The 27,708-nt window shown below is 51.6% G+C and overlaps 1 protein-coding gene across 1 annotated transcript; it reads left to right on the top strand.

Moving 5' to 3' along the window:
• Window positions 1-507: 507 nt before the first annotated feature.
• CACNA1F (calcium voltage-gated channel subunit alpha1 F) lies at window positions 508-24,181 on the top strand. Its single transcript, XM_072743598.1, has 46 exons — window positions 508-840; window positions 1,222-1,327; window positions 1,555-1,694; window positions 1,942-2,084; window positions 2,172-2,324; window positions 2,707-2,903; window positions 3,012-3,115; window positions 4,011-4,201; window positions 4,472-4,564; window positions 4,678-4,771; window positions 4,941-4,967; window positions 5,119-5,279; window positions 6,204-6,429; window positions 7,481-7,688; window positions 7,786-7,906; window positions 8,024-8,105; window positions 9,214-9,259; window positions 9,446-9,497; window positions 9,970-10,123; window positions 10,299-10,428; window positions 10,637-10,696; window positions 10,847-10,953; window positions 11,046-11,133; window positions 11,564-11,671; window positions 11,759-11,811; window positions 12,761-12,907; window positions 13,612-13,813; window positions 13,908-14,066; window positions 14,875-14,985; window positions 15,250-15,333; window positions 16,362-16,490; window positions 16,828-16,893; window positions 17,153-17,244; window positions 17,703-17,862; window positions 18,091-18,218; window positions 18,512-18,608; window positions 18,814-18,916; window positions 19,177-19,278; window positions 19,668-19,798; window positions 20,044-20,181; window positions 20,460-20,629; window positions 22,401-22,526; window positions 22,628-22,755; window positions 22,877-22,989; window positions 23,389-23,586; window positions 23,877-24,181. The coding sequence occupies exons 1-46, from the start codon at window positions 539-541 to the stop codon at window positions 24,105-24,107; spliced, it is 5,961 nt and encodes a 1,986-aa protein (XP_072599699.1). The 5' UTR covers window positions 508-538; the 3' UTR covers window positions 24,108-24,181.
• Window positions 24,182-27,708: the final 3,527 nt, after the last annotated feature.

Below are 27,708 nucleotides of genomic sequence, written 5' to 3'. Positions count from 1 at the left end.
AAGTGGTTGAGTCAGGATTTAAATTCAGACAGAAATAAAAATTCAGACAGCTTGTTTCCTCTAACCCTGGGGATCTTAAGCAAGCCGACCTACTGCCCCTCAGAGGCTGGAACAAAGCCACAGGAATTAGGAATGGCCTTAGCTGAAAACCCCAGGGTCAAATTCAGGGCCCATCGAAACTTAACTTTAACCCTAACCTTGATCCTAATTCTAATCCCAACTCACACACTCCACTCCTACCTGTATTGAAATCCAATCCAGAAGTCCACCACTCTAATTTAACCCTAAATTTGCCTCCAGCTATAAACTTCATCCCACTCAGTGCCAATTTAAACTCCCTATCAAGTCTAACAGCAAAGCCTCTTTTACTTGGACATGTAATCTCACCCTCCCTTCTCCAAAAACTCTACCCCCCAATCAATTACAACACCAAGTCTTACCCTCAATTCTTAACTCAGGCACCCCCGACTCTCCCTAATTTTACATACTCTTCTCTCCTTCCCCCAGACACAGGGATGGGATCAGGAAGGAGGCAATCATGATTGCCCCAATACCCCGTCCCTCCCTGACTTGGTTTCTCCACACAGACACCACCCCAGAGCCCAGCCCAGTCAATGGGACAGGCCCTGGGCCTGAATGGGGGCTGTGCCCTGGGCCTCCAGCATCAGGGGGCGAAGAAATCAGCGGGGCCGTGGGCCCAGAGACCCCTAAGCGAAGAACTCAGCACAATAAGCACAAGACGGTGGCAGTGGCCAGTGCCCAACGGTCACCCCGGGCGCTCTTCTGCCTCACTCTGGCCAACCCGCTGCGGCAGTCCTGCATCAGCATTGTGGAGTGGAAGCATCCTGGAAGGCCAGGGGCAGGGCTCAGGGGTGAGGGTCACCAGGGCACCAAGAGTCAAGGATTGGGTCAGGGCTGGAATGGAGGAAGGCTGAAGTCACTAGGGACCAAGAGTCAAGAACTGGATTAGAGGGTGAGTTGAGAAAGGTGAAGGTCACTGGGGAAAGGAGGAGTGTCAGGAGTTAAGGAAGAAATCAAGGCTAGAGTTGGGGATAGCTAAGGTTTCTAAGGGGTTCAAAGTCAAAGCCTTGATCGGAGCAGGGGTTGGGAATGCCGAGGCTGGTTGCCTTGGGTCAACCATCAGCACTGGGTGGGGAGAGCCCCAAGGGAATGCGGAGATCCTGATGCCTATCTGCCTGGGTCCTTGACTGTCCACTTGAGGCCCTTTGACATCCTCATCCTGCTGACCATCTTTGCCAACTGTGTAGCCCTGGGGGTCTACATCCCCTTCCCAGAGGATGACTCCAACACTGCTAACCACAACCTGGTGAGGCTCATCCTCCACCCCTGCTGCCCCCAGCCAGATACAGCCCCAATAGAACCACACCACAACCCTTTAAGCTCCCCCCATCCCCCCTCCTCGCTGACCCACAAGACCCTCTCCCATGGAGCCTCACCCTAGATCCCCACTATGCTTCCCTTCCCCAGCCCCCCTCAAGCCCCACCCCCAATTAACCCCCTACTCTTCCGCCCCACCCCTGGCTCCGCCCTCAGGAGCAAGTGGAGTATGTATTCCTGGTGATTTTCACTGTGGAAACCGTGCTCAAGATCGTGGCCTATGGGCTGGTGCTCCATCCCAGCGCCTACATCCGCAACGGCTGGAACCTACTTGACTTCATCATCGTTGTGGTCGGGTGCGCGTCTACAGGGGACACTCCCACCTTGGTGCAACTTCCTACCCCAGGCCCGCTGAGTTTGGGATGCGGGGGAAATGTCCACTTCCTCCGGGTCCCATTTGGCAGCCAGAATCAGGAATTGTTAACATGTTTTAAATATATTCGCATTTCCAGTTACAGGGACTTGTGCTTTTCTGAGAAGGGAGGGGTGGAGGGAGGTCGCAAGGGTCGACCTCGGCCTTCTCATCCCGTGCTACCCCATCAGGCTGTTCAGCGTGCTACTGGAGCAGGGCCCTGGTCGGCCGGGGGACACCCCGCATACCGGAGGGAAGCCGGGGGGCTTCGATGTGAAGGCGTTGAGGGCATTTCGGGTGCTGCGGCCACTGAGGCTGGTATCTGGGGTGCCAAGTGAGTGGCACGCCCTGGGAGGTTGGAGGTGGGGGAAGGGCACAGGAGAGGGGTGGGATAGGCCCACCTCCCTCTCTGTCCCTACAGGCCTGCACATAGTGCTCAATTCCATCATGAAGGCGCTGGTGCCGCTACTGCACATTGCACTGCTAGTGCTCTTCGTCATCATCATCTATGCCATCATCGGACTCGAGCTGTTCCTTGGACGCATGCACAAGACATGTTACTTCCTGGGATCTGGTCAGCCATTCCACCCCTCCAGAGCCAGGACCCCCCCCGACCCTCACCACCTCCACCGGTTCCTAGGCCCCCACCTTGTTCTCATAAAAACCCACTCAAATCCACAAGACTCCACCCCCAGGCTCAGGCTCCACCCCCAGAATAACGCGTGCTACCCCTTTATTCAAGATTCTGTCCTCAATCCCGAACTACGGCCACCCCTTTGCCAATAGCTCCGCCCCATCGCAAGACTCCCCCGACAGGCCAAGGCCCTACCCGGCCCTTGATTTAGAAAAATCTCTAAATCAACCCAGAGTTGAACTTACCAGATGGGCGGGGCTCCAGTGTAGCGGTGACTGTGGGTGGGCGAGCCTCAGAACCCGGAGCTCCAGTCTTCCCGCAGACATGGAAGCCGAGGAGGACCCGTCGCCCTGTGCGTCTTCGGGCTCAGGGCGAGCGTGCACGCTGAACCAGACCGAGTGCCGGGGGCGCTGGGCAGGGCCCAACGGAGGCATCACCAACTTCGACAACTTCTTCTTCGCCATGCTCACGGTCTTCCAGTGCGTCACCATGGAAGGCTGGACCGACGTGCTCTACTGGGTGAGGTGGACGACCCGCACATGGTGCGAGACTGCCCCTGCCTTGCCTCCTAAGCTCAGGCGAGAGTGTCTGCATATCCTGAGAGACGCATGTTCCCTCTCTCCCTAGATGCAGGACGCCATGGGGTATGAGCTGCCCTGGGTATATTTCGTGAGTCTCGTCATCTTCGGGTCCTTCTTCGTCCTCAACCTTGTGCTTGGTGTCCTGAGTGGGTGAGGAGCCTAGACACCTCTCCCCATACCGCCCTTCAGCCCGTCTCATTTTTTTGTTGTTCCTAGCAAACCCCTAGGCATCTTTCAGCACCCATCTGAAGTGCCCCTTCATTTGGTTAGTCGACATTGAGCATCTACTGTGTGCAAGGCACCATTCTAGGAATGAAATAAAAGACAAAAATCTCTGTCTTCTTGGATATTATGTTCTGATGGGGAGAGACAGATAATAGCAATATACACAATAGGTTGTGGATACATGCACCTACACACATGTATGTGGTGGGTTTTTTAATTTTTCCTTATTTTAAGTGGGCTCCATGCCGAATGTGGGACTTGAACTCACAGCCCTGAGATTAAGAGTTACATGCTCTACTGACTGAGCCAGCTGGGCACTTCACATATGTAGTGTGTATGGATTTTTAAAGATTTTTAACATTTATTCATGAGAGACACAGAGAGAGAGGCAGAGACCTAGGCAGAGGGAGAAGCAGGCTCCCTGCGGGGAGCTCGAACTGGAACTTGATCCCAGGACCCCAGGATCATGCCCTGAGCCAAAGGCAGATGCTCAACCGCTGAGCCACCCAGGCGCCCCACATATGTGGTATTTTATGTGGAATACGTGCTGTGTGGGGGGGAAGCAAGGTTAAAGATAGAAATGGGCAACTCTTGCAATTATAAATAGGGACAATCAGGACACCCCTCCTCGAGAAGGTGTTATCTGAGTAGAAATGTGAAAGAGATGAGAGCACGGGCTGTGTGGAGTGTTCCAAGCAAGGGGAACCAGCTGTGCAAAGCTAGCATGTGCTGGACATATTCAGAGAACGGCAAGGAGCCCAGTGGGGCTGGAATGGTAAAGGCAAGGGAGACAGGGTGGTTCTCCATCTTCCTCCTCCAGGGAGTTCTCCAAGGAAAGGGAGAAGGCCAAAGCACGAGGGGATTTCCAGAAGCTGCGGGAGAAGCAGCAGTTGGAGGAGGACCTGCGGGGCTACCTGGACTGGATCACGCAGGCAGAGGAGCTGGACCTCGAAGACCCCTCAACCGACGGCAACTTTGGTTCTATGGCTGAAGAGGGCCGGGCCGGCCACCGTAGGCAACCCCAGTCTGGCCCATTCCTTGCTCCCTGCTGCCTCAGATGTGGGCTACCCTCCTGAGACCCCACCCCCACCGGCAATGCCTGGACACCCAGTCCCCCCAGTTCCAGCCTAGGACACAGGACCAGACCCAGACTCAAGTACCCTTCCCAGACTGTACCCAAAACAAGGACTCCAAATAGCAGCCCCGCCCCCACCACATTCCCCCGACATGGCCCTAACCCAGCCTCAGGCCATGCTCCTCAGATGTCCTCCCTGTCCCCAGGGCCACAGCTGGCAGATCTGACCACCAGGAGACGTGGACATCTGCGCTGGTTCAGTCACTCCACCCGCTCCACACACTCCACCAGCAGCCATGGTGGGGGCCCATCCAGGTTGAGGAGGGGGGTAGGATGGGTAGACAGAGGAGAAAGCCAAGGCTAGAACCCTGGGGTCTTCACATACTGACCTCTTTTCGCATCCTGCCCACAGCCAGCCTCCCAGCCAGTGACACCGGTTCAATGGCAGAGATGCCAGGCGATGAGGAAGAGGAGGAGGGGGCTCTGGCCAGTTGTACACGCTGCCTGTGAGCACCCCCAGCCCTTGGCCTCTAACCAGCCCAGAACCCAGTCCAGACCCTGACCCGACTCCTTATTTTACTTTCTAACCTTGACCCCAGCCCTTGACCGCCAACCCCAGCCACTGATTGTGCCCTTTTGTCCCTTATGACACCTACCTTTCATCCTCTTTTCCAGAAACAAGATCATGAAAACCAGGGTCTGGTGAGTTGAGAAAGTTATGGGACTCTGGGGCCCCATGACTTTGTAAGCCCCACCTCCAAGGCCCCCATGACCCCTGGGCTACCCTACCTGAGCCCCCCACCATGGCTTAGGTGGGTGACTTCAGCCAGTGAACTCCCCTGCCCCCCCCCAGCCGCCGCCTCCGCCAAGTCAACCGAGGACTCCGGGCACGCTGCCGGCGGGCTGTGAAGTCCACCGCCTGCTACTGGGCTGTGCTGCTGCTCGTCTTCCTCAACACGCTGACCATAGCCTCAGAGCACCATGGCCAACCCATGTGGCTTACCCAGATCCAGGGTGCGCTGTCCCCATGCCCCGACTGCCAGGCCTCTTCCCCAGCCCCCAATTCCCTCCACCCCAGAAGCCCAAATCCAGGATCTCTAGAGTTCCTCAGACCCCCTGGACATTGCTTTCCTGCCCTAACAAATGCAGAAACCTTAGCCTGTCCCATCCCACCCTGTGGCTTACAATGATGTAGCATTTGCTCTGTGCATCAAGCTCTGTTGTCAGCACTTTACATGTACTAACTCAGTTACTCTTGACCAAAAATCTTATGTGAATCAAGTACTAAGGCACAGAGTACTGAGCACCAAGGAACTGAAGAATTAAATGATTAATCCCAAGACTCGGCTAGCGAGTGGCAAACCCAGGCAGGTGGCCCCAGAGTCAGGAATCTTAACTCCACGCTGTCTGGACAGGTTAAACCCTTCCATGTCTCAGTTTCCTGTCTCCAAAATGGGGCTAATAATCATACCCACTTCCTGGGGTATTTGGAAAGATTGAATTAGTTCAGGTGAAAAGTGCTTCAGACATGGCTTGGTCCACATAAAGCTAACCTTTTATAAGTGTTAGCTCTTACTATTATTCGTTTTGATCTCAACCCCAACCTGAATACTGAACACTCTTCTGACCCCAAGCCTCAAACCAGCCTCAGTCCCAACTAAACCCCAAACTCTGACACTACCTGTGAAGGGGTGTTTTCCTGGACTCATAGAGACTGACTGAGGCCCCCACCCTGATTCTGCCCCTCACCCTGGTTCCAAGCCCCTCAAAACCTCATCCACTCTGACCTACAAACTCACCCCAACCCCTAACCGTAGCCTTACCACCAGCTGCGTCTGGCCCAATGCCAGCTACCCCAGATTGCCCCATGGCCCCTACCTCCTTACACCTCACCAAGGAAATTGGCCAGTTCAGTCACCTCTGCCCCTCTTCTCACAGAGTATGCCAACAAGGTGTTGCTCTGTCTGTTCACGGTGGAGATGCTCCTCAAGTTGTACGGTCTGGGTCCTTCTGTCTATGTTTCTTCCTTCTTCAACCGCTTTGACTGCTTCGTGGTCTGTGGGGGGATCCTGGAGACCACCCTGGTGGAGGTGGGCGCCATGCAGCCCCTGGGCATCTCAGTGCTCCGATGTGTGCGCCTCCTCAGGATCTTTAAGGTCACTAGGTGCGTGGGGTGGGGGAGGATTGGGCCCCAAGCACAGCCCTAGCATCCCTCTCCCCAGCTCCAGTGACTATCTGTATCACTATTCATTTGGCAAATATCCACTGAGTGCCTACTGCGTGCCACGCACCCTTTGATTCCTGCTGTTTCTCCAGGCTCTGGAGAAACAGCAGGAATCAAACAGACACAAATTCCCACCTCATGGAGATTATTTTTTTAGAGGGAGAAAGAGAGAGAGAGAGTACGAGTGGGGGTAAGGGGGGCAGAGGGAGAGGGAAAGAGAGAAAATCTTAAGCAGGCTCCATGCCCAGCCCAGAATCTGACTTGGGGCTCGATCTTCTGACCCTGAGATCACAACCTGAGCCAAAATCTGAGCCACCCAGGCGCCCCCTGCCTAGTGATTAAAAGCCATTGTGGAGGGTGTCTACTCTATTTCCATCCCCTTCCTCAAACTCAACTCCAGCTCAAACAGTATTCCCAGCCCCATCTCTGAATTCACCTCCATACTCATCCCCAACCATTACACCGTCTCTAACCCCAACCCCTAGCCACTCATCATATGCAAGCTCATCTACAGCCCCAACACCAAATCCCAAAGTCAACCCCATCTCCAATCTCATCCCTAACTTGCAGCCCATCTCCATCACTAACCACAATCCCATGTCCCTAACTCCTAACCAACAGCCTATCTCCAGCTCCAACCCCAGACTCAGACCCAATCTCATCCCTACCCCCTCTTCTATCCCAACTCTCAACCACAACCTTTTCCCCAACTCAGGTATCTAACTCCAAATACTCCCAACCTGAAACCCAATTCTAGCTTCATCAACTTCCATATACCCTCTATCCTGACTTCATCTCTCATTACACCTTTAATTCCAATCCTAACTCCAAACTCAACCTTCCCCTCACATTGCATTTTTGCCTCAACCCAACTCCAAAGTTCATTTTAACCCAGCCCACGCCCAGTGCATTGCAAGCTGGAGTCCTGCCCTGGCTCCTGACTCACCCACCACTGGACATGTCAACCCTGCCTCCTCCATCTCTGCTGCAGGCACTGGGCATCTCTGAGCAATTTAGTGGCATCCCTGCTCAATTCAATGAAATCCATCGCATCGTTGCTGCTTCTCCTCTTCCTCTTCATCATCATCTTCTCCCTGCTTGGCATGCAGCTGTTTGGGGGCAAGTTCAACTTTGACCAGACCCACACCAAGCGGAGCACCTTTGATACCTTCCCTCAGGCCCTCCTCACTGTCTTTCAGGTGGAGTCTGGAGGCCATGGGATAGGTGGGCCAGGCAGGGAGGAGGAACCGTAGGGTGGGAGGGTCCAAAGAGCTTCACGGTGAACTCCTACCCCAGATCCTGACAGGTGAGGATTGGAACGTGGTCATGTATGATGGCATCATGGCCTATGGTGGCCCCTTCTTCCCAGGAATGCTAGTGTGTGTCTATTTTATCATCCTTTTCATCTGTGGCAACTGTATCCTTGGAGCTTTGGGAGGCTGGGTGGTGGTAGGATGGAGGGGTGGATAAGGGGATGTGGGCAGTCCACAGGCAGGCTGCTTCTCCATTCTTTGCACCCTGAGCTCAGCTCCAGACATCCTTTTGAACGTGTTTCTCGCCATAGCTGTGGATAACCTGGCCAGCGGAGATACAGGCACTCCCAAGGACAAGGGCAAGTACGTCTGGCCCTGCCCCCAAGACAGTCTCTCTCTGGGATCCCTGACTTGGTCCCCACACATACACCCCACCCCACCAGAGATGCCTTGGTCACCCTGGCAACCCATATCCCTAGATCCATTCTGTCGGTCCTCATTCATTCAATGTGTATTTCTTGATCACCTATTTTGTGCCAGGCCATGTTCTAGACACAGAGGAGACAACAATGGTCAAGGTAGACAGAGCCCTTGCCCTCATGAAGATAGCATTCTAGTTGAGGGAGGCAAGCAAAATATAAACAAATGAATGTATAACATAATTTAATTTAAATATATGTTAATAATTGATAATAGAAAATGGAATAAAAGAATAGAGAGAAATGAGAGTTGCTACTTTGGTTAGGGCAGTCGAGGAAGGCCATTATTCAGAGGTGACAGTTGAGCAGACACCCAAATGAAGTGAAAGAGTGAGCCATGAAAATATTTGGAGGGGGCAGCCCGGGTGGCTCAGCAGTTTAGTGCCGCCTTCAGTCCAGGGCGTGATCCTGGAGACCCGGATCCAGTCCCATGTCAGGCTTCCTGCATGTAGCCTGCTTCTCCCTCTGCCTGTGTCTTTGCCTCTCTCTCTGTGTGTATGTCTCTCATGAATAAATAAATAAAATCTTTTTTTTTAAAAAAAAAAAAAAGAAAATATCTGGAAGAAGAGTGCTCAAGACAAGGGGAGAGCAAGTGCAAAGGTCCTGAGGTGCACATTCAGTGCATCCAAAAAAATACCAAGGAAACCAGTGAGTCTGGAGTGGGGTAAGCAAGGAAGAGAGTGGTAGGAGGTGAGCTCAAATGGGGGAACAGTGAGGCCATATTGGGGGCGTTCTGGGCTATGGTAAGGACTTTGGTTTTTGCTCTGAGTGAGTGGGAGCCATGGGAGAGGTGTGAGCAGACGAAAAATGTGCCAGACTTAAGATTTAACAGGATCCTTTTGGCTGCTGTGAAAAGAACAGATTGTGAGGATGAGGGCAGAAGCAGGGAGTTTCCATGGGACCTCAGAAAGGTCTGTTCTGACTGCATTGACCCCCCTCAGCCTCACCTATCTGCTGTGCTCCTTAGCAATCACTCCCCTTTCCTCCAACAGGGAGAAGAGCACTGAGGGGGCTGTCCCACAAGAAAATGGAGTGTTGGTGAGTTAGAAGCCTGATCACTGTCTACACCTCGCATTACCACCCATACCTGTCTGTATGTGTGTGTCTTTAACCCCCATACTCTGCCTGTGCATTCCTCCATTACTGCGCTCCTTCCTTGCCTCCCCTGGGTCCATCCTATAGCGTCTCCCCTACCATCGGTGACCCCCATACTTTTGTCCCCAGGTGGCTGGTGGGGAGAATGAGGAAGAGGAGGGCAGAAAGAATGAAGGAGCAGGCAAGTGGCAGGGCCGGGTGGAGAAGGTGTTGGACCTTAGAGATGGCACCCAGGCAGAGCTCTTGACCCCTGAAATCCTCCTCTCTTGAGAAGCCTTTTCTGAAATCATCTTGAAAGTAAGGGGCTTGGTGTGTGGCCAGCAACATTTGGGATGTTGAGATTTAAAGAAAAGAAGTGACTTTTGTTTTACCGCAGAACTTCTCAGAGCCTTTATTGTAAAATAGTGTATAGTGGACTGCAAGGATGGTGGTATTCACTCAGCAGACATTTCCTGAGCTTCTGCAGTGTCCCAGGCACTGTTCTAAGTGCCAGAGACACAACAGTGAACCAAACAGACTAAAATCCCTTCTCCAAGGAGCTGACATTCTAGCAGGGAGATGGGAAGAATTTTCCATGTGACAAGCACTGTTCTAGGTGCTGTACATACGTTTTCCAATGAATTGTCTGTCTTTTGATCTTCTTCTGATGCCAGGCATGGAGGAAGAAGAGGAAGAGGAGGAGGAGGAGGAGGAAGAGGAGGAAGGGGGTGCAGGGCATGTGGAACTCCTGCAGGAAGTTGTACCCAAGGAGAAGGTGGTACCCATCCCTGAGGGCAGCGCCTTCTTCTGTCTCAGCCAAACCAACCCGTGAGTGCTGGGAGTGGGTGCAGGAGGGGCTGGGGCAGGTGGAGGCCCGGGGAGCAGCCAAAGCTCTGGCAGCGAGCATGGCCTGATGCAACAGAGGCTGAGCTGTATCCCTTGGGCTCTCCCACTCAACTCCCTGGTCCTGGGTTCTGACCGCAGCCCATTCCCCACTCCCCAGGCTGAGGAAGGCCTGCCATACCCTCATCCACCATCATATCTTCACCAATCTTATTCTGGTATTCATCATCCTCAGCAGTGTGTCCTTGGCCGCTGAGGACCCCATCCGAGCCCACTCCTTCCGCAACCATGTGAGCCTTTGGCAGGGGGCTAGGGGGACACTCCCAGGGGCAGGAGGAGAGGGAGGAGGAAAGAGAGGGAGGGAAGGAGAGGGGGACAGCAAAACTTACAGAGAGGTGTGAGCACACACACACATACACACACATATACACCCACACCCCCAAGGAGTCCCCTCAGCTATGACTCAATGGCTTCCCCTATTTCTCACCCCCCCCCCAGATTCTGGGGTATTTTGATTATGCTTTCACCTCTATTTTCACTGTGGAGATTCTACTAAAGGTAACAAATAGGCCTCCCAGCCATACCCCCAGTTGCCCCAACCCACTCTGCCCCCATCCCTACAGCCCACCTTTCCTGTTTCCATACCTTCCTCCCCTCTCTATGCCCACACCTGGAGTCTAGCCTGATGTCCTTCTACCCCTCCCCCAGATGACAGTATTTGGGGCCTTCCTGCATCGAGGCTCCTTCTGCCGTAGCTGGTTCAATCTATTGGATCTGCTGGTGGTCAGTGTATCCCTCATCTCCTTTGGCATCCAGTGAGTGACTCTCCCCACCTCCTCCCCCACTCTATTCCTCCCAGGACAGAGGCCAAGCCTGGGCCAGAGCCTGAGTACTGACCCTTCCCCAGCTCCAGCGCCATCTCAGTGGTGAAGATTCTGAGGGTACTCCGAGTCCTGAGGCCTCTCCGAGCCATCAACAGGGCCAAGGGACTCAAGGTAACCCAACCCCACCCAAACCCACAGGACCCATGCCCCTGCCCCACTCCTAGGGCCAGGACCTCTAATCAGACTGGCCATTTGCATGGATGCATGACCACAGAGCCTGGGCCCAACATGTAACCACACCTCCCTGACCACTGATTGTATGGCCTGACCTATGTTCCATCCAAGTGACTATAAATTCCTTATCAAAGGCCACATTTCTCTGATTCAAGTTCCTGAAATATGACCACATATCCCTTCTTGGTAAACACTTATTCCTGGTTGGTGCCCACATGGCCCTGGGCCTGTATCTTTGACCACCCATCCCTGATCCATAACCAGATGTCCCCAGCCCAAGTCCCTGAGCCCCATCTACACCCAGAACCCCTACCCCCTGGCTGCTGTGGCATGCAGTTTCTTTAGCCATATTTGTGGGTGCTTGCAGCATGTGGTGCAATGTGTGTTTGTGGCTATCCGGACCATTGGGAATATCATGATTGTGACCACACTCCTGCAATTCATGTTTGCCTGCATTGGCGTGCAGCTCTTCAAGGTGAGAGGAAACACCGAAGGGATGTCCGGGTATGGGTCAAGGTGGAGAGTAAGGGGGAGATCTGCCTGACAAATATCCTCCCTACAGGGGAAATTCTACAGTTGCACCGATGAAGCCAAACACACCCCACAAGAATGCAAGTGAGTGCCTAAAACCCTGCCCTTCTTGGAGCTTGGGACCCCTCCCAAAGGCCAAAGGGGCCCCTAGATTTCACCAAGGCCCCTAGAACCCTTAGACGTTCCTCCTAAAAACTACAGAGACTCCTTCAGTTTTTACTGAGGACCCCAAAACCCCATGAATTCCCCCAAGGTCCCATGATAAACCCCCAGAACTTTCCCAAGAGCTACAGAGTCCTCAGATCTCACTAAGCCCTAAGAGATCCCCCAATACCTCCCCAAAACCCCTCTCCACATTCTCCAGAGTTACCCACATTCTACTTCAAACCCCTCGGAAATCCCTAAACACCCCCCACCCACCCACAGCCACTGCCACCTAGTCCCAGGATTCCATCTTTTTTTTTTTTTTTTAAGATTTTGTGTATTGGGATCCCTGGGTGGCGCAGCGGTTTGGCGCCTGCCTTTGGCCCAGGGCGCGATCCTGGAGACCCCAGATCGAATCCCACGTCTGGCTCCCAGGGCATGGAGCCTGCTTCTCCCTCTGCCTGTGTCTCTGCCTCTCTCTCTCTCTCTCTGTAACTATCATTAAAAAAAAAAAAAATCACTCAAAAAAAAAAAAAGATTTTGTGTATTTATTCATGAGAGACACAGAGAAAGAGAGAGAGAGAGACAGAAACATAGGCAGAGGGAGAAGCAGGCTCCCTGCAAGGAGCCTGATGCAGGACTCGATCCCGGTACCCCGGGGAAATATGTTCTGTTAATATCCTTATTTCATAGATGAGGAAAACTAAAGCACAGAGAGGTTAAATGCCCAAGGTCACCCAGCCAGTAAATAGGGCAGGGGATCAGGGTTTGAACCCAGGCTATCCATCCTCACCACTATGCCCTGCTGCCTCCATGCTAGAGACCCCAGTCCCATTTCCCCAGCTCCCCATCCCTCCTCACCCACCCAGCCTGTCTGCAACATCCACAGGGGCTCCTTCCTGGTCTACCCCGATGGAGATGTATCACGGCCCCTGGTCCGGGAGCGGCTCTGGGTCAACAGCGATTTCAACTTTGACAATGTCCTCTCAGCCATGATGGCCTTGTTCACTGTCTCCACCTTCGAAGGCTGGCCTGCGTGAGGAGCAGGGCCCCGGGGATGGACAGGGGACAGGGCAGGAGTCTCTAGACTGGGATCTCCTTGGGGGCGGGTGGGAAGGTATCTTGGAATGTGATAAAGGTCTCATGAGACTGGATAAGGTTTTATGGGGACTGATGGGCATATCAGAGGAGTGGGTGGGGGTCCTCCAGAAGTTGGCTGGGGGCGCTTTGGGGACTGGGTAGGGGATGTCTCCAGGAATTGGCTAGAGGCCTCTGAGGATCTAGGTGGAAGTCTAGAGAGGAATGGGTAGAATTTAGGGGGGACCAGGTAGAGGTCTGGTGGAGGGGCACTGGAGGAGGTCTCAGAGGAGCTGGAGCTGGAGATTCAGTTCTTAGGAGCTGTACAAGTCTTTGGGGTACTAACTGAAGATCTTTGGGGAAGAGGAGCAAGGAATTCAAATTGATGGGACAGGATTTAGAAATATTTGGGGGCTTGGCTTGTGGGGGAGTTCTGGGGAGCTACATGGGGATCTCTAGGTGGCTGAAGAAGGGGATTTGGGGATCTTGGAGGACAGGTGGGGGTCACTTGGAGTATGCATGGAGGTTCCAGGTGTTTAGGTCAGGGGATTTAAGGCCTTTGGGGTGCCAAGTAGGGGATTCTGGAGTGTCTGTTATAAGGTTTCTGGGGTCAGGTCTCAGGAGACTGGGATATCTCCTCACCTACCCCCACTGGTTCCCCAGTCTACTGTACAAGGCCATCGATGCAAATGCAGAGGACAAGGGCCCTATCTATAATTACCATGTGGAGATCTCAGTGTTCTTCATTGTCTACATCATCATCATTGCATTCTTCATGATGAACATCTTTGTGGGCTTTGTCATCATCACCTTCCGTGCCCAGGGCGAGCAGGAATACCAAAACTGTGAGCTGGACAAGAACCAGGTGACCTCTGACCCCTCACCCATGGCCTCCAACCCCTCCCCACCTCCTTGCCTTGAGATCCCATGGCTCACTCATGCCCTGCACCCATATGCAGCGCCAGTGTGTGGAATATGCCCTCAAGGCCCAGCCACTCCGCCGCTACATCCCCAAGAACCCACATCAATATCGTGTGTGGGCCACTGTGAACTCTGCTGCCTTCGAGTACCTCATGTTCCTGCTCATCCTGCTCAACACCGTTGCTCTAGCAATGCAGGTCTGAGCTCCCCTTCCTGACCCCTGCCAGTCACCTGATCCTATTCTGTCCACACAATACCTTGGGAACCATTAGGAATGCTTTCAGCTGCAAGTAACAAAACCCCCAACTGACAGAGACTTAAGCTATAAAAATATTTGCCACATTTCTTCAAACCTAAGGCCAATAATTGGAAGTTGTATCCTGACTTAAGAGATATAAGAATGTGGGGAAATGGCTGATGGGCATTGTAAGTTGCCATTGATTGTGAAATACACTCCATTTTCAGTGAGTGTAAATGTGAAAAGATGTGCATATTGGAGTCAACAAAATACGGTAGCTACCTCACATAACAAGAAGTTTAGAGGTAGGCTGTTTGATCATTGTTCATCAGGTATCCAGGCTCTTTCTCCTCCACCATTCTTAACAAGTTGGCTTTCATGCTTACGGTGGTTGCTTCATGATCACAAGATGACTGCCGCAGCTCCAGACATCAAAACCAAATCCAAGGCAGGAAAAAGGAGGGAAGGTTGCACCAGGGGGTTCTCCTCATTTGAACCTTTTATTGGAAAGCAAAAATAGTTTTCATGGAAGCTGTCCAGCCAGCAGCAGACTTCTGTTTCTGTCTCATTTGTCAGAAGCAGCTGCGAGGAAAGCTAGGAAATCACAAGCTGGGCTTCCCAATATCCATATTGGGATACAATGTGAGGGGTTTGGCCAAGGCATAGTGCTACCACATCTCACCTCTGTCCAAGCCAGAAAATATTTGGTTGTGGGTGGCAAGGTCTCTGCCTCAGGCTCTGTCCTCATCCCTGGCTTTCTCCCCCAGCACTATGAACAGACTGCTCCCTTTAATTATGCCATGGACATCCTCAACATGGTCTTCACTGGCCTCTTCACTATTGAGATGGTGCTCAAAATCATCGCCTTCAAACCCAAGGTGCCTCCCTAGCCCTAGATTCAACCTGCCGTGGGTGAATTCCTTGGGGTGGAGTTCATTGCAGAGCTCCAGGTTGGGGGGGGGGGGCGGGTAGGGGCAGCAACCAAGGACTCATGAGACCAGGGAGTGACAGGGATTCAGATGCAGGCCCATCATGTGGTCCAAGCCAGGCCCTGCCTCCACAATGTCGCCTACCACTACTGGCCTCCTATACTAGCTTGCTAGCTCTGAGAGGACAAGGCTCTACTTTTTTCCTGCCTACAGCATTACTTTACCGATGCCTGGAACACGTTTGATGCTCTTATTGTAGTGGGCAGCGTAGTGGACATTGCCGTCACTGAAGTCAACGTAAGGACTGGCCTCTCCACTAACCCAGCCTTTCCCCACCTCAACCCCAGGACTTTCTTTCACATGAAGAGGTGCCTCTCGCTTACCTCCACCCTATTCTTGAAGAAGCTCCTCATTCTAGCTCTGTATCTCCTGAGTCCCTGTCAGGTTTAGCCAAAGTCCCCCTCCACAAACTCCCTTATTCCATTTGTAACCTATCCTCTGGCTCTTCCGTCTCCTAAAATGACTCTCCTGTTATTTCTATTATTTCCTCCATTCCTCCTTCATTTCCTCTACATCACCCTTCATTGGCTCCATCATCTCCACCAACCACTTTGGCTCCATTGTCTCTTCTACTTCATTGGCTCCATTTCCTCCAACGACTCCATTGTCTCCGACACTGGGTCTTCCACGGCTGTCATCACCACTGACTGTACCACTGGCTCCATCATCTCTTCCATTGGGTACTACATGGCTCTGTCACCTCAACTGACAATGCTGCTGGTTCCATATCTCCATCGGTTCTCTAATCTCCATCATCTCCATGAAACCACTGGCTCCATCATTTCCTCCATTGGCTCCATTGGCTCTCCTCCATCACTTCCTGTACTATTTCATTTCCCTTCCACCCTCATTGCCAACCTTTCCCACAATCATCTTGATCCACTGCCTCATAACCTTCTCCGTCATCCCTTGAATAATTACTCTACCATCCATTATTCCCTATATCTGCTACATCAATTCTCCTGTTCATTTGGGCCTGTGATCTTATCATCTTCTCTGCCACCTCTGTCTTGGCCATACCTCCCTTCAGAATGGTGGCCACCTTGGCGAGGTAGTCCCCAATAGTCCCCACCTTACAACAGGAACTCTCTCCTTTCCATACCCACCCTCCCTTCCTTTCTTCCTGAGAGTCCCTAGAAATGTTCCCTGACCATCCTGGGGCCTGAGTTCTGAGGGATTTGGGGGCTGGGAGGTCCAAAACATGAGATAAGGAGGTGGCTGTGGCAAATGTAGACTGATCATACCTACCACACCCCCAACCTCAGAGCTCTGAGGACAGTTCCCGCATTTCCATCACTTTCTTTCGCCTCTTCCGAGTCATGCGACTAGTCAAGCTTCTCAGTAAAGGTGAAGGAATCCGCACATTGCTCTGGACATTCATCAAGTCCTTCCAGGTACACCCTCATCCCTTTGACCACCCCCACCCCCATCTCACGCCTCTCAACCTGTCCTTCTACCACCCCCAGCACTACATCTCCCTGTGTATCATTACCGTCTGAAATTTACCACTTCTGTTTTTCTAGGCTCCCAATTCCCAACAGGCCTTGGCCTTACTGACCTTATTCTATTGTATTTAATACCATGTCCACATTTGTGAGACACTGGTAGTTGTGGGCACTTTGGGGATGGGCCACATCTCTCTGCAGGCTCACTCTTGAGGGAGCAGTGCATTCTAGGGCTTACAGTGCTCTGTCTGGACCTAAATATCTATCCTCCTCTCCACCCCCATAGGCCTTGCCCTATGTGGCTCTTCTCATCGCAATGATATTCTTCATTTATGCAGTCATTGGAATGCAGGCAAGTGGGGACCCTAGGGAGCATCCCCCAGGCACTCCTCTGCTGAGGGGTGTTGGGTAGGAATTCACCTACAGTGGGGGTGGTGGGTTGAAAGACAAGCTGGATGACACTGAATCAGTCCGCACATCTGTGAAATGGGATCAGCAGTGCCTGCATGTCAGGGTTGTGAGGATCTATTGAGTATTAGAAGTTGTGAAATGAGTGACAACCTGTGGGGGCATGGGCTCACTCCTCTGACACATGCCCTGTGTACCCACAGATGTTTGGCAAGGTGGCTCTTCAGGATGGCACACAGATCAACCGAAACAACAACTTCCAGACCTTTCCACAGGCTGTGCTACTTTTGTTCAGGTGACATCTACCCTCCTTCCACTGTCATCTTGGTCCCCAACATGCCATTGAGTGCCCACATACCCTGTTGGCCCCCAGACTGCCTGAGCTATAGAAATAACAGGACAGCATGGGACTCCATTTTTACCTGAGACCTTTTATGGCTGTGATCTGAAGAGTCTTGTATAATAATCTACCCTCAGCCATCCTTTTTCTAGCTGTAAGATGGATCCTCTTGTTAGCCCCTAGTGACCCACCAGTAAAATGGGGACCAAAATGGGGATACCTGATGAACATGACTGTCATCATAATCACCACACCAGCTTCAAAAATATTGAAATACTTTATGGAATCTATCTGTGTCATATGCAACCCCTGGCAAGAAGTGGGTCAACGCCTCATCCCTCCAGCCCCCACAGTGCCACTTGCCATGACTTCATAGCTTCCCCTCCAGGATGGCCCCCCCATGTGACCCCTAGGTGTGCCACCGGTGAGGCGTGGCAGGAGATAATGCTCGCCAGCCTTCCCGGGAGTCGGTGTGACCCTGAATCTGACGTCAGCCCTGGCGAGGAGTTTACCTGTGGTAGCAATTTTGCCATCGCCTATTTTATCAGCTTCTTCATGCTCTGTGCCTTCCTGGTGAGAACCGTTTTTTCACAACCACCACCACTGCCATGGGGGCTGGCCCTGAGGGGTCTGGGGACAAGGTGGGAAGCCCAAACCTTCAGATCAGGTAAAAGGGCTGGTCTGATGAGATCAACCCAGGGACTCGTGATCCAGTAACCATAAGTTTACCTCAGCCTCCCACCAACCCCCCCATACCTAGCTCTGCCCTTTACCTAATCCCCACTGTTCACTGGCCCACAGATCATAAATCTCTTTGTGGCTGTCATCATGGATAACTTTGACTATCTAACCAGAGATTGGTCCATCCTGGGCCCCCATCACCTCGATGAATTCAAGAGGATCTGGTCTGAATATGACCCTGGAGCCAAGTATGGCCTGTAACCACAGGGGATTGCAGGGGACAGTGCACTGCTCCACCCAGTAGCCCAGCCCCCAGAACCTCTGACCTGTGTCTTCCATTACCTAGGCAATAGATGCCCCAGTTTTCCCACTGCCTCTGTCCTCTATCTTCCTTCCCCACTGCCCTCGGATTCTTCCCTGGCAGGCTCTGAGGTATTGATGGTGAGGGGGAGGTAGTGCTGAGCTGGTAGAGTCTTCAGAAAGGGCTAGAGGAGATGTCTCCAATCCAGCGGTGCTTCCCACCTGCCTCCATCTGCCCCAGGGGCCGCATCAAGCACCTGGATGTGGTTGCCCTGCTGAGACGCATCCAGCCCCCCTTGGGATTTGGGAAGCTCTGCCCACACCGAGTAGCCTGCAAGGTCTGTGCACCTCCTCCCCCCAAGCACACACACCCCCACCTGTGAGAGGGCTGTTCACCACCACATGGCAGGGGTGGGCAGGGACCCTGCCTTGGGTGGGGAGGGTATGTTTGGTTTTATCCTCAAAGGTTTCTGTCCCTGGGCATCCAATGCTTTCATCCCTGGCATTTGCTCAAGGGGGGCTCCATGTCTCTGGTGTGTGTAGAGGCTTGTGGCGATGAACATGCCCCTCAACTCAGATGGGACAGTGACATTCAATGCCACACTCTTTGCCCTGGTTCGGACATCCTTGAAGATCAAGACAGAAGGTGCATGGGAGGGATGGGGAAGGGGCAGGAGCGGGAGGGCCCCTGAGGAGAGTTTGGGGATTAGTCTCATTGAGTGTGGGCCCAGCTCCTGTCTCTGAACCTCAAAATGAGTGACTGGCTTCTCCAGGCCTGTTTTCCCACCTGTTCAATGGGGATGGTGTGTAACTGCAGTAGAAGCTCCTGAAGCCCCTCCCCAACAGGGAAGGAGCTGGAAAGGGCTCCTCTTATTGGCTCATGCCCCACATCCTCTCCTGATGCAGGGAACCTGGAACAAGCCAATCAGGAGCTGCGGATTGTCATCAAAAAGATCTGGAAGCGGATGAAGCAGAAGCTACTAGATGAAGTCATCCCCCCTGCTGACGGTGAGATGGCTCCACCCCAATTACTTGAACCCACCCAAATGTCAAATGATTGCTCACCATCACAAAAACCAGCACTGGACGGGGCGCCTGGGTGGCTTAGTGGGTTAAGTACCTGCCTTCACCTCGGGTGGTGATCCCAGGGTCCTGGGATCAAGCCCTGCATTGGGCTCCCTGCTCAGCGGAGAGCCTGCTTCTCCCTCTCCCTCTGCTGCTCCCCGCTGCTCAGTACTCACAGTGCTCTCTATCTCATGTGCTCTCTCTCAAATAAATAAATAAATCTTTAAAAAAAAAAAGCACTGGATGGGGGAGGGGACGAAGAGGAGTCTATGCTGTGGGTAGGGGGGACAGAGGACCCCTGTGTGACCTTGCCTCTTCCCTCTTGCCCCCAGAGGAAGAGGTCACCGTGGGCAAATTCTACGCCACATTTCTGATCCAGGACTATTTCCGCAAATTCCGGCGGAGGAAAGAAAAGGGGCTATTAGGGAGCGAGGCCCCCTCCAGTACCTCCTCTGCCCTTCAGGTCTTCAGAGAGGGGCCTGGGTGGGTGGGGGTATATGGGAGCACTGTGGCTGAGGCTGACTGCCCTCTTGATCTCATGGAACCCATGTCACAGATGAGGAAACAGAGACCCCAGGACTCACAGAGGGTCAGGGGTGGCTGAGGGACCCCTTACCCCACCCCACACTCCTGCATGGGAAACAGGCTCTTTAACAGGGGAGTTTAGACACTGAAATGCCTTGCTTCCCTATTTTTCTACCTCCACAGGCTGGTCTGAGGAGCCTACACGACTTGGGTCCTGAGATCAGGCAGGCCCTCACCTGTGACACAGATGAGGAGGAGAAAGAGGAAGAGGGGCAGGAGGGAGAGGAGGAGGAAGATGAGAAACACCCAGAAACACACAAAGTGAGGACAAGTTTTCACTCCCCTACAGAATTTGATTGTAAAAATATACCCTTAATTCCTAAGTAACTTTGACACTGCCTCTGGGGAGGAGGCTCCCAGAGAAGCTCCCCTGCAACAGGCAAACGTTTATTTGGTACTTACCATCCACTGTTGGAGGGTGAGATCCAGATTCAGCCCCTAAGGAGGTCATTGGAAATAAACTCTAAGTGACTTGTGTCACTGACCAAGTGACTTAGATAGAACATGAATGGTAACATTCAGTCCTGTGACTTCCACAGGCCCAGATGGGCTCCCAGCCCCCACCTCGCCGGAGCTCCGTGATTTCTGTGTCTCTGCCTGTTGGGGACAGACTTCCAGATTCACTCTCCCTTGGTCCCAGTGATGACGATGGGGGGGCTTCCAATTCCAGACAGTCCAGTGTACCCCAGGCTGGATCCCATGGCCACAGGTATGGTCAAGGGTCTGGTGGGAAATTCTAAGGGAAGGCAGGGACTAGCCACTACATGGGGGTAATTGAGGGGCAAGAGGGCCTTTGAATGGAAATTTGGGAAGGATGGAAGGGATTCAAGGGTTCGTATGGGAACAGAGGGTAATAAGGGATTCATATGAGAACAGCAATGCAAAGGTTTAATACAAAAAGCACATAACATGGAACAAAATGAGTTTAAGTTCAAATCCTGGCTTGCCATTTGCTAAGTGATCTTGGGCTAGTAACTTAGTTTCCATGGTCCTCAATTTTCTCACCTATAAAAGGGGAATGATGACAGCACTTACCTCATGGGGATAATGAAAGAATGCAATGAAGTCACACCTAGCTTTTACGGCCTCCTCCTCACTTCCCCTAATACACCCTTAGTTTTGTGTTGAAGGTATCTCTTCAACAAGCCAACTTTGATTTTTTTAAATGTTGGGTCCTTATTATGAGAAACATCTATTAAAAGAAAGCCCATATTCATCTTTTAAAAAATATTTTATTTATTTATTCATGAGAGATACATTGGGGATCCCTGGGTGACGCAGAGGTTTAGCGCCTGCCTTTGGCTCAGGGCGCGATCCTGGAGACCCGGGATCGAATCCCACGTCGGGCTCCCGGTGCATGGAGCCTGCTTTTCCCTCTGCCTATGTCTCTGCCTCTCTCTCTCTCTCTGTGTGTGTGTGTGTGTGTGTGTGTGACTCTTGTAAATAAATTTTAAAAATAAATAAAATAAATAAATTTATTCATGAGAGATACAGAGAGTGAGGCAGAGACACAGGCAGAGGGAGAAGCAGGCTCCTTACAGGGAGCCTGATGTGGGACTGGATCCCAGGACCCCGGGATCATGACCTGAGCCAAAGGCAGACGTTCAACTGCTGAGCCACCCAGGTGTCCCTTATTTGTTTTAAAATGATGACAAGTAGGGGCAGCCAGGGTGGTTCAGCGGTTTAGCGCCGCCTTCAGCCCGGGCGTGATCCTGGAGTCGCGGGATCGAGTCCCAAATCCGGCTCCCTGTGTGGAGCCTGCTTCTCCCTCTGCCTGTGTCTCTGCCCCCTCTCTGTGTGTCTCTCATGAATAAATAAAATCTTTTAAAAATTAATAAAATAAAATAAAATAAAATGATGACAAGTTGGGCACCTGGGTGGCTCAGTCAGTTAAGCATCCAACTCTTGATTTTGGTTCAAATCATGATCTTGGGGTTGTGAGATACAGCCCCAACTCAGGCTCTGCACCCAGCGCAGAGTCTGCTTGGAATTCTCTCTCTCCCTCACCCTCTGCTCCTCCCCGGGCTTGTGTGCTCTCTTAGTCTCTCTCATAGATGATAGATAGATAGATAGATAGATAGATAGATAGATAGATAGATGATAGATAAAATATAAAGAAAATAAAATGATGACAGGTTAATTTTATGTTATGTAAGTTTTATCAATTAAAAACAAAACCTACAGGGATCCCTGGGTGGCGCAGCGGTTTAGCGCCTGCCTTTGGCCCAGGGCGCGATCCTGGAGACCCGGGATCGAATCCCACATCAGGCTCCCGGTGCATGGAGCCTGCTTCTCCCTCTGCCTGTGTCTCTGCCTCTCTCTCTCTCTGTGACTATCATAAATAAATAAAAAATTGTAAAAAAAAATTAAAAAAAAAAACCTACAGAGTTTCTGTAGGAGATGAGGCATGGAAAAAGGAACTAGAACCCCAGGACCCCATACTGGGGGGAATCTGGTCTAATTTGCTTCACTTTCCCCAGGAGAAGCTCTGGGGGTTTCATTTTCACCATCCCCGAAGAAGGAAGTTCTCAGCCCAAGGGAACCAAAGAGCAAGAGAATCAGGAGGAGGAAGAGGAAATTCCCACCAAAGACTCTGGCCACGACAGGTAGGATGACCTCATGAGCCATGTGCAGGAGGGCAGGAATAATGGGACCCCATTGCACATGCCCAGGCCTGAGCTCACCCCAAGCTCTCTCTCCTGCACAGGCTCGCCTACCTAGATGAGCAGGCAGGGACTCCCCCACCCCCCATCCTTTTGCCACCCCACAGACCCCAGAGATATGCTGATGGGCACAATGCACCACGCCGCCGTCTACTGCCCCCCACGCCTGCAGGTGAGAGCAGGCATGGACCCTGGGGGCCCCCCACAGGGGCCAGCAGAGCAGAGGGCTGGGGTCGCACTGACATTTTTCTTTGCCGCCCCCCTCCCCGCTCCATGCCTCCCCCCACCCCCAGAGCGGAAGCCTTCCTTCACCATACAGTGTCTGCGGCGCCAGGGCAGTTGTGAGGATTTACCCATCCCAGGCACCTATCATCGTGGGCGCAACTCAGGGCCCAGCAGGGCTCAGGTGAGGTGGGGAATGGGGTGCGGAGGTCTGGAGGGATGGAGTTAGCCTAGGCTGAGTTTATCAAACATACCACATGTCTTCCGAAGAATGAGGCATGTATGAATTCACAAAATCCTCATGGCACCGGTGAGACAGGTACTGTGGCTAGTCCCAGTTTACAGAGGAGGAAGCGGAGGCCCAGAGAGGCTTACCCAGGATCACACAGCCAGTCAGTGGCAGAGCTCAGATTTAAACCCAGGCCTTCTATGCTCTTAAGTAAACTCAAGTCTGATTTATATGTGTTCAGTTTGACTCCGGTTGTGTTTGGGGTGGGCAGTGGTAAGAGGTAGGCACAGGGGTGAGTCCTAGATCCTAATACCCCACCCAGCAGTCATTATCCCCCTGTTTATTCTGGTCCAGGGTTCTTGGGCAACCCCTCCTCAACGGGGTCGGCTCCTGTATGCCCCACTGTTATTGGTGGAGGAGGGCGCAGCAGGGGAGGGATACCTCGGCAAGTCCAGCGGTCCGCTGCGTACCTTCACCTGTCTGCATGTGCCCGGAACCCACTCAGACTCCAGCCATGGCAAGAGGGGCAGTGCTGACAGTCTGGTGGAGGCTGTGAGTCCAGAAGGGATGCGGGCAAGAGGGATGGAGGATATGGGAAGGAAGCGGGAGCTCAGGAAGGAGGGGGAAGGGTCCCCCACCCCTGGCTCTGTGTTGTGCTTGTAATTATCTATCCCTTTGCTCTGCAACTTCTGCTCACCATGACATATGCACCACTGTCCCCAGTGACTCCCCTGCGCACTTTCATGGATGATGCAGCATCTATCTACACTGATTCCTCTGTGCACACTGCTTTGATTCCATGCTGTGCCCTCTGCCAACTCTGATCCCATCTGTGCCCCCAGGTGCTCATCTCCGAGGGCCTAGGCCTCTTTGCCCGAGACCCACGCTTTGTGGCCCTAGCCAAGCAGGAGATTGCAGATGCGTGCCGCCTGACACTGGACGAGATGGACAGTGCTGCCAGTAACCTGTTGGCACAGGGGACCAGCTCACTGTATAGTGATGAGGAATCTATCCTCTCTCGCTTTGATGAGGAGGACCTGGCAGATGAAATGGCCTGTGTCCATGCCCTCTGAATTCCCACCCCTCCTCCACTGCTCAATAAAACTCCTGCTCTCCCTTCCCCAGAGGAAGACAGGCATGGACCACAGTCCTGGATTTTGGTGTCTTTGCACTGGGGCCTGGGGCTGCCCAGTAGCCCCCAGCCATCCATTCCCTGCTTCAGCCCTGAGCCACTGCCCACACACGAATATTTCCAGAAACCAGGACAGCCAGGCCTGATTATTCAGCGTCAGTGAAGGAGGGAGGAGGAGGAGGAAGAGGCAGCAGCCAAAAAAAGCTGGAGACAGAGTGGAGGTGGTGGGGGAGGGGAAGGGGACCGGACAGAGATGGAGGAAGGAGGAGGAGAGAGAATGTGTGGGGGCTTGGATAAGGAGTGAGGCAAAGTCAGAGATTCCACAAGGGATCAGTCAGCTCAGACTGAGGAAGGACAGACAGACAGACAGGATAGAAAGGATAAAAATACTCAGAGTAGAGAGTACTGCCAGTAGAAAGGCCTAGAGGTTGGAATTAGCCTGGTATGTAATATGTCAGGCAGAAGGGTCCTCTGACATAATCAGGTATTTCTGGGAAGCTAAGTTGGGATTACCCTAAGAAAAAGAAAATCTAAGTCCACTGACAGGAGACATGGGTGACAGCAAAGGGTGAGGCCCTCAGCCTATGGGTACCCACTTAGGACCCACCTGATTTTCCTGAGACCACCTAAGAGCACCCCCCTATCCTCCCACACAGATCCCAGAGCTCCCCTTTCTGCTTCTTGCCCTGCCTGTAGTCATTGTCCACCCTTTGGGGTATCATTAACTAAGTAAAGGTTTATTGGGCATTTACTTTGTGCCAGGCACTGCCCTGGGTTTCCCTCATACCAGACTGAGCGGGCTTAAACGTGCCACAAGACTTGTCCAAGGTACTGGTCAGCTCCACTCCAAAAGAATTGGAAGTAGTGCGGGGAAAGGTCCTGGAGGGGGCCACTGCTGGGGAGGTTCTGACCTAGGGTTTCATCCTCAGCTTTCAGAGCAAGAATTGCTCATTTTTGTAATTTATGTCAATCCAGCCAGGACTGAAATTTGAGGGAAGCCAGAATTGGAGACTGGGACTCAGAATATAGGATTGCACTAGACCTTGAAACAAAGGCCTGTGGTGGCTAGGGTGGTGCATTGTGGGCATAGCAAGTCATGGACAGAACACAGAGAGTGAAGGGAAACTGCTAAGGGATGAGGTGGGAGAAGCCACCTGAGGCCAGATGATGCAGACCCTTCAATGCCAGTTTCTAAACCCTAAGAGTTCTCCTAAAAGCAGTGGGGAGCCATGGGAGAGATTTGAGCAGGGTAGTGACATAGTTAACTGAATTTTAAACAGATGCTCTGACGGCTGTGCTGAAAACAGAAGGGAGGGGGAAGAGACTGTAGATGCTAAAATTGGCAAGAACCATGGTTGCCTTAGCCAGGGGAGGTGGCAATGGAGATGGTGAGAAATTAGTGGATTCCAGAGATGTGTAGGAAGTAGAATGAACCATTTATTTGGCCCTGTGCTAAGTGCATAACAGTGATTATCTTGTTTAATCAGTGCAACAACCCCATAGGTACCATGTTAAACTCTATTACATGTCCAAAGTCATACAGGAATAAATATTGAAGGTAGGATTCAAATTCAAGCGATTGAATGCCAAAACCCAAGTTCTTTCGCCAAAATGGCACTACCTAGGAAGTATCCATTACATATTTGTGTGAAGTTGAGTGTGTATGTATGGGGATGTTTAAAAAATAGGTATATATTCAGATGGTTCAAGATTCTAAAGGTACATAGGGCTCCTGGCTGGCTCAGTCAGAAGAACATGCAACTCTTGATCTCGGGGTTGTGAGTTTGAGCCTCATGTGTGGTGTAGAAATTAAACAAACAGATAAATAAATATATTTTTAAAAAATTCAAAAGGCACAGAAGAACATAAAGTGGAAATTTTCCCTTCCTTCTAGGGGCAACCAGTGTTATCAGATACATTTTAAACATATATATATATATATATATATATATATATATATATATATATATAGTGCTGTACTGATAAGTTAGCACAGAGGTTAAGAAAAGCAGGTGCTGAAGCCAGACTTCCTGGTTCAAAACCTGGTTCTACTACTTAGCAGCTGTGTGAACTTAGGAAAATTCTTTCATCTCCTCACACCTTAGTTTATTCAGCTATAAAAATATGGGTAAAATGAGGGATGGTAGTAGTACCTGCTTTATAGGTCTGCTGTGAAGATTTAAATGACTGAAGCTCTCCCAACAGTGCTTGACATAGAACAGGAACAATTTAAAATGTTAGCCATTCTCTATATAATCATGATATAATTCTTCCCTTTTCTTTCCACACAATTCCCACACACTTTGGCATCTTTCATTTCTTACTTAACTATCTTGGTGATCAAGACGCCTGGGTGGCTCAGTGGTTGAGCATCTGCCTTTGGCTCAGGGCGTGATCCCAGAGTCCTGCATCAGGCTCCCTGCTTCCCCTCTGCCTGTATGTATCTCTGCCTCTCTCTGTGTCTTTCATGAATAAATAAATAAAATCTTTAAAAAAAACTATCTTGGTAATCATTCCAAGGCTCCATATTATTATTAATGACAGCTACATTGTACTCCCATTTTGAGGCTATATCAGATTTTACTTAAACAGGCCACTAGCAATGAGCACTTAGGGAGTGTCCACTCTTTCATATTATAAACAGTGCTGCAGTGAGTCATCTTATACATACATCTTTTAGCTCATGTATGAATCTGTCAGATAAATTCCTAGAAGTATAAATGCTGAGCCGAACAGTATATGGATATGTTTGCCGGATTTTGCCAGATTGCCCTCTACATAGGTTATTCTAATTTAACTTCCACCGGTAATTTATGGGAATGCCTGTTTCTAGCCAACCTGCCAATACCGAGCTTAAGCAAACTTTTTTATATTCACCACCCTCAAAGGTGAAAAGCAGTATCTTAGCTTTCTTTTTTTTTCTTAGTAGCTTTCATAGGCATTTCTTTTAGCATAAATGAGGTTGAACATCTTAAACCCCAATTGTGTTTATCCACTGTGTTTTGCAACATGGCAATCGTCATTGACCTTGTGGGCCTAGTTTTAGTAGCATGAAGGTGGAATAGTCCAATTAAAAGAGGGCTGAGAAATAAACAGTCTGTAAAGGGCAGAGTCGGCGCAGGCAAAAATTTTAAAGTAAAAAGAGAAATAGAGGAGATGGTTGGAGGGGGCGGGTGGGGTTTTTAAGACCTTGAACAATGTTTGAATCGCTGAGACTTTGGGCACTACCAATTACTCGCGCAGCGACCTTGTGCAAGTAGGTTCACCTCTCCGGGGACTCATTTTCCTCATCTGTAAAAATGGGGCTAATAGTCCCTACCACATAGGGCTGTTGGAAGGAACACATTCAACAAACGCCGCCAAGGCCCTGGCAAAAACGTCATACCATAGGACCGAATGGTCCTCCTCTCCCCAGAACTCTAGCTGTGGTCCCTGAGACACCGATCCTCTCTGAGCGCTCTCGCGGCTCCCGTTTTCCGGCCGGAATGGCGGCGAGAGAGATTTAGGTTCGGCCGGCTGGGTGCGGGCGCGCGCGCGGCGAG

Source organism: Vulpes vulpes, chromosome X (genome assembly GCF_048418805.1).
Source record: "Vulpes vulpes isolate BD-2025 chromosome X, VulVul3, whole genome shotgun sequence".
NCBI classification, from domain to species: Eukaryota; Metazoa; Chordata; class Mammalia; order Carnivora; family Canidae; genus Vulpes; species Vulpes vulpes.
This window is presented reverse-complemented; position numbering and strand designations above follow the sequence as displayed.

Excerpts from the sequence above, each read along its gene's own strand:
- CACNA1F (XM_072743598.1), top strand. The coding sequence starts at position 539 with ATGATTGCCCCAATACCCCGTCCCTCCCTGACTTGGTTTCTCCACACA. Across the intron at positions 841-1,221 it reads ATCAGCATTGTGGAGTGGAA|GCCCTTTGACATCCTCATCC; the intron begins GCATCCTGGAAG and ends TGTCCACTTGAG. Across the intron at positions 4,772-4,940 it reads GCCAGTTGTACACGCTGCCT|AAACAAGATCATGAAAACCA; the intron begins GTGAGCACCCCC and ends CCTCTTTTCCAG.